The 6459-nt window shown below is 38.5% G+C and overlaps 1 protein-coding gene across 1 annotated transcript; it reads left to right on the top strand.

Moving 5' to 3' along the window:
- Window positions 1-5296: 5296 nt before the first annotated feature.
- LOC146237883 (uncharacterized) lies at window positions 5297-6459 on the top strand. Its single transcript, XM_084686003.1, has 2 exons — window positions 5297-5446; window positions 5556-6459. Exons 1-2 carry the CDS (start codon window positions 5359-5361, stop codon window positions 6143-6145), a joined length of 678 nt encoding a protein of 225 aa, XP_084542129.1. The 5' UTR covers window positions 5297-5358; the 3' UTR covers window positions 6146-6459.

Genomic DNA, 6459 nt, shown 5'->3' with positions numbered 1-6459 from the left:
AAGAGAGATTTTGTGAATTGTAGCTGCCGTGCAGCCATAGACAAACTCGTTGCTGGCATTGTGAGAAATTAATCATGCAGCAAAAAATGCAGGTTTCATTTACTACCGCTGACCTCCTTGTCTATTCTTTGTTTGTCTATGAGTGCGGCAAATCCCTTTCTCATTGGCTATCAATAAGGTGCGGCGTTGGTAGTACAACTGTCTCAAATACAACGTGTGCTACATTGTGTAGAAATCTGAAGCAGCATGCCGAAACGTTCATACACGTTAGCTTTCAAACAGAAAGTTGTGCAGAAAGTTATGTGCTTGTGTAATAAATACTGGGGTTGAATTTAACCAATTAGATAACCGTTTTCAGATATTTTTGGGTGTGGCGTTTATTCGAGGGCGGCGTTTATTTGAGGGCGGTGTTTATTCAAAGAAATATGGTACTTAACTTTTGTACAAAGATAACATTTCAATAACAGTGCAGCTTTTTTCTGGTAGTGCTTTACTGGTAGTTTAGTTATAGTTTTTTTTCAATCACTAAGAAGCGCTTACCCATACTTCGGATACTTTTTGTAAACTCTTAACACAGACTGACACCTACAAAACACAATTGGCCAAATGGATAAAAAACAAATTTCATCTCCACCTTGGCTTCCACCTTTTCCTTCTTTTCATCAGACTCACCTTTTGGAATGAGTTCTGGTTCACACTTCTGCTATGTCTCGTTTTAATGATGCAAATTTGCTTTCAAAATCCACAAGAAATATTTGTTTCCCTTGAATTAAAACCATTCCGCTATCATAAAGATTTATGTTTATTAATTTAGATTTAGGCCTATAATCTTTGCTGTTAAATATAGTTATTTGACTGCCTTTGCTAATACATCTTTCTTTCACGAAGTTGAAGGTCTTAAAGATGGTATTTTCCCAAACTCTAGTACGATTTGTGTAAAAAATCAGGTTGGTTATCATTCCACTTTTGACTGAGAAATCAGCATATAGATGTTCAGGGTTCTTATGCAATATAATCTCTTTAAAATCTTTTTTATCCTTTTGCTTAATGTTCAAAGGGTATGGTATTTCCATTGTGAGACAAAACTGTTTTCATTAGCAAATAAGCTTCTGAAAAAACTTTGAAATAGTACTTTTGCCAATTACAAGGAAGGCCCTAACCACCATACGAGTGATATCAAACTATAGAATGCTGAGAGTTCTGTCAACTAAAGTCAAACAGTCAAAGTGCTTTGTTTGTCAAATACACTCTGTATAATACAAAGTCACATAGAAGTAAGGCTGAAAGAAGTAAAGCAATACAAATAAGTCAAATCTGTTGACTCAAAGTCAAACGGAAATGATTAAGAAGAATCACAAATGAGGGCAAACATAGCAAAATGATTGGAAATATAAATAGACACAATAGATTATTGAACAGCAGAGTTTTCACCTGGGTGTTAAAGGAATGTCTGGTGATCCGTTCCTGTGTGCTCCAGTATCGTCTACCAGACGGCTGCAGCAAGAACAATCCTTGGTCTGGCTGTCTGTGTTCTTGACTCCTCTCTACTTATGAAGACGATAATGAGAGATGAGTTATGCTGGTAGGATGAGGCATGCTGCTTAGTTACAAGAGCGTAGTCAAACGTTGATTGGTGATACTTATCTGGATGTTGGTGTTGAATAAAATGGAATCAGAAACAGTTCAAATCAATAGAAGTGGTTTTAATCTAACCGAAACCATGATCTAGAATTTACAGTTTGGTTATTTGTCTAGCTAAGCAAAAAATACCAACTTTTAAAAAGTAAATTCAGCACAAAGCAAAGTAAAGTTTAAAAAAATTAAAGTTTAAAAAGGCAAAACATACTTGGAAGCTTGCAAACTTTCCAAAAAAATCCTTACTGCACAGACTGCTGCGCACACCTCAAGTAAAAACACTGATTCTAGCACATTCTCTACATTTGGAATAGCTCCAAGTCATTATTTTATTGCTCACCCTTCGTCCTTACATGACTCACATTGTGACATACCTCTTCATTTGCCAAGATGATTTTCCGGGGCGTCGCTAGACCCTTTTTACTGGGGCACGTGCCCCAGTATAAATCTGCTGTGCCCCAGTAAAATCAAAAGTTTGAATTTTAACAATTTACTTTATTAGTCAGTGCATTAATTTAGATTAATAATCCCAGAAAAAATAAACCCAGTATCCCAATCAATGCTTGTAAAAGTGTTTAACCGAAAACACAACCCGATGCACGCAGAGCACTCTTCTGAGCTTGCCAAATAGCCACTGCAGCGCATACACAGAAGTCTATGTGTCAGACTTGGCACACAAGTCAGAATTGAGGTAGGCTAAGAAAACATTACTAAACTAAAGATAGTTTCTAAATTATACCGACCTACCGATCATCTTATTTTGACTAAAACATAAAAACGATATTACATGAAGCGCTCAAATGAATGCGAAAAATGTGCGCGCTAGCATTAACTATTGATGTCCCTGCCGAAGCTGATATCAAACTTGCGTCCCTGAACTGTTGTACAGTGGGGTAAGCAAGGGGAGTTTCTATAGCCTAGCAGGCCAAGTGCATTGTGCCCAGATGTTAAAACATCCACTCAATGAATTTAGTGACTACTAAAACATATTATAGTGATCGTAGGATGATGCAGACAATAACATATTGTAGTCTTGTCTCAACAGTTAATCACTAAGGCCTTTCATATCCATGCACACACAAACACAGCATATCAATCTCATCAGTGTTCACTGTTTTGAGATCTCGCTGTGGGTAGTTTTCCTTATTATTATCTTTGTATATCCTCTGCTTTTTCCAGAGCCTGTTAGTGAACATAATGAAACCACACCCAACTTAGACAGATTTTAGAATCAGGTTTCTATTCAGAGAAACTGAAACTATGAATGCTATGAACATATAACACCAAGGGCGTAGGTTTGGTGTCAGCTTTGGTAGGGAAAAAATATATATATATGTAGGTAATTGGTTCAGGTTTTATGGAGCTGTACTAGGCCTACATCATCTGTACTGGACTTCTAAGCAATGAAATAATGAATCATATCTGGGCATCCCAATTTATAGCACCTTTTTACTACCTACAAGTATAAGTGTGAATGATAACATTCATGGGTAACATTGTCTAAACATCCCTTCAAAAACTGCAATTCAATGCAGAAAACTTCTGATACATCTCTTTGTTTTGGGTGACATTTTCCTATCTACAAAGCACAAAAGGGTCAAAAATATCAATGCTGAGATCAAACGAAATACTAATATGAGGCTGGTGTATTTAGTAGTTCACTGTGTCTGACTACTCTGGCAGCTCTCTTTCTGCAAGTCAAGATTCACAAAGTGTTTCTGACTCTGCCACTTCAGCCAATGAAATGACATCATCTTGTCTCGCAGGCTCAAGGGTGCATTGGTTAACTTTGAAATTTATTTTTCACTTTTTCTGGGCGACAAACAATAATATGAATGAGTTTTGCAAATATATTGTGCAAAGTATTTTGGGGGGAATTGATCCAACTTGCAGCACAAAGGAGTTCGCTAAAATATTGGTGGGGACAATTTTGTCATCTTAAAATATTGGTGGGGACTTGTACCTAGCGTACCCCCTAAATATACGCCCATGTATAACACTATGAACGTTACTGGATACCGAAAAATGTCAGACGAATAAATATTTTTGATTAAATCTAAACGCATCTTCTGCAGAGCCAACAGTGTCAGACAAAGGGTCTCATCTAAGGTTATGGTGACCACAGGGTCAGCACTAAAGAATGAAGAGAATGTACATGTTGTCATAGGGTCAGTATGTCACCATGACAAACAAACACATTTCAAGTCTTCAATTATTTACGGTAAATAATGTATGTACTGTCTCTGGTGTGTGTATGTTGTGTCTCCTAATGTCGCGTATGATGTATAAGATTTTGTTTATAAAAACGTAATCTTAAGTCTCAGCTGCTGATACCAGGTTGTCTCGTCGACCTTGAAAAAAAGGAAATACATCTAACATACAATACATACCAGAGTCCAACCAGACCCGCATATTTGTATGTTTCTTGTTCCGTGTGTGTAATCTGTTTGTGTGTGTGTCAATGTGTATATGTTTGTTTGAGCTATTTGAAAATAAATGTCCGTACCAGTGCAAGTTATTATGGAAAAGAAAATGTCCAGCCTCCAAGTTAGGGTTGCCATGGCTTTTCAGGGAGGAAAAAACACTAATATAAATATGATCTTCAAGCAATAAATAACAGACACAACAAAAAAACAACCTGTGGACATACACTTTTTAGAAATCATTAGCAAATAAGCTTCTAATTAATCTTTGAAGAAATGACACATTGTGCAATTATCTATGTTTTCTCAAGGCAGCATCGACTACATTCAGGTCAACATCGTGACAACATGCAATGATGTTCCTCAGGTGCGGCTCTCTCAGACAGTGTCTGGAGGGAGAAGGCCAGTATTGTGCAGTGCTCATCGATAAGTGTTTTGTCAGTCAGTCTTTAGAAATAGAGAACACGGCCTTCATGGTGGGTATGTAGGTTCAGTTGAAATAGTGCAGCGTTATCTGATTTGGTGTTCACTGCCAACTGCCAGTATTTTTGACTCTTGACGATTGTGCTGGTTTTGTATTTTGCATGTTCTGAAGCCTCTCATGTTTATTAGTCATTATATATCATCAATGTTTATGTTTGGCTGTGTCTGGAATTGTCAACTCAGAAAAATAAAACCATTATCGATTTGTCAATGGGGACTTGTCTGGGTACTGTTGTGTGGATGCCTCAGTAATAGCTCCATCCAACTTCTGAAAACACAAACCAAGAACTGAACCACCTCTGTAGCTAGCAAGACGGTGTTGCAGTCTTGCTGTTGTTATCACTACCACCCTATTTCTGGAAATGGCATATTGATATCAAATGGATAGTAACACCGTATCATGTTGAATCTGTTCAAAGGGTCCTACAAGATGCTTCCCTAATCAACACCAACACCTGGCTGACATCAGTGAGCTCACCTTTATGTGAATTACAATTGGCTATACTGCCTCTTACAGGGCACAAATGGAAAAAGAGAAATGACTCGAATAAAAAAATTAAAAAAACTTCTCAGATAACGAGTGACAGGCTGTGGTGTCTGCTTTGACCAAAACTGGAGTTTTGGAAAGTAGAAGATTCATCTCAGTTCCATGCCGATGTTCTATTTTCCATAGCAAGATCTACAAGAATACATTTAAAAGATGCAAAAATGACATCATAATGAAGATTCTCCTGGGATACAGAACCAAACAAAACACAAAATCCCCAAATGTACCGCTCAAATTCATTCTATAAAGTCCAGTTACTTACACTTGACAATGCCTTATAAACAAAACTTCATAAGGCCTTCTACATGGAAGCCTCATAAATTTAAGATTCCTCGTTGGATTCTCAAACTGAAAGAAAGTAAGCTTCAATTTTTTACTTTGAGTAAAGTTTTTATGGAGTTAATAACTTTTCAAATGGTATCTAGGATATGCCATCTTATATTTCTATGTTATTTTTGCTCAACTAGCTCTGAATGTTGAGGAAGAGGAGAAAACCCCTGTTCCTAAGACCGGTCCATTCATTGAGACCCCTTGGCTGAAGAACTATCGCATCCCCAAACTGCCCAAGGCCACCGGTTCTGTGGATGCTGCTCCCTCCTCCTCCTCTTCCTCCAGAGGGAGAAGCAGAGAGAGAGACTGGAAGCACAGAAGCCAAGCCAGCCCTGCCTCCCTCTCCTCCCAGAAGCAGGCCGGCCGTGGACGCTCCAGGGAGAGGTGCAGTAAGACCCACAGGAGCCGCCTAGAGCCCAGCCACTATGACCGGCGCAGGGGGAGAGAGAAGAGAAGCTCTGGTGCTTCCAGAGAAGAGACGTCCAGGGAAAACCTCCACCAGGGTCACCACTCCCAGTCCAGCTCCCACAAGAGGCCCCTGGAGGAGCCTCCAGCCAACCCTGACTCCAAGAAGATCAGACACGAGGACCATCCTCAGCGATCCAGTGAGCACCTCCAACAGGGACAAGACTCTCAGTTCAGATCCCACAAGAGACCTCGGGAAGATGGGGACAGTCTTCAGACCCACCCTGAGCCTAAGAAGATCAGGCAACAGGTCAGCACTTGAAAAGCAAACTTCTTGAACCAGAGACTGCCTCTTATAAGCAATTTTTAAAAGTTGTATGTACATTCGTTAAATTAGTGGTTTAGTTAAGTGTTAAAGAGTGAATGATTTTAGTTTGTGATAATAATAGTGATACGTTAATTACAATTATGAATGTTGTAATATGTGGTTAGTAAAAAGTTATGTTTTAATTTACTAAATGAAAAATCAGCTTCATTTGTTTGTGTCCTTTTTATATATTGTATTCTCTTTATGAAATTAACATTGTTTCCCCTGTGTAAATGTCATGACAAATGTTATTGATATAAACCATCTAC

Source organism: Hypomesus nipponensis, chromosome 21 (assembly GCF_054491055.1).
Source record: "Hypomesus nipponensis isolate SF chromosome 21, ASM5449105v1, whole genome shotgun sequence".
Taxonomy (NCBI): Eukaryota; Metazoa; Chordata; class Actinopteri; order Osmeriformes; family Osmeridae; genus Hypomesus; species Hypomesus nipponensis.
This window is presented reverse-complemented; position numbering and strand designations above follow the sequence as displayed.

What these genes read in the sequence shown, in the direction of transcription:
- LOC146237883 (XM_084686003.1), top strand. Translation starts at nt 5,359, where the DNA reads ATGCCTTATAAACAAAACTTCATAAGGCCTTCTACATGGAAGCCTCAT. An exon ending in GATTCTCAAACTGAAAGAAA is followed by an intron (nt 5,447 to 5,555) that starts GTAAGCTTCAAT and finishes TTGCTCAACTAG; the next exon opens with CTCTGAATGTTGAGGAAGAG.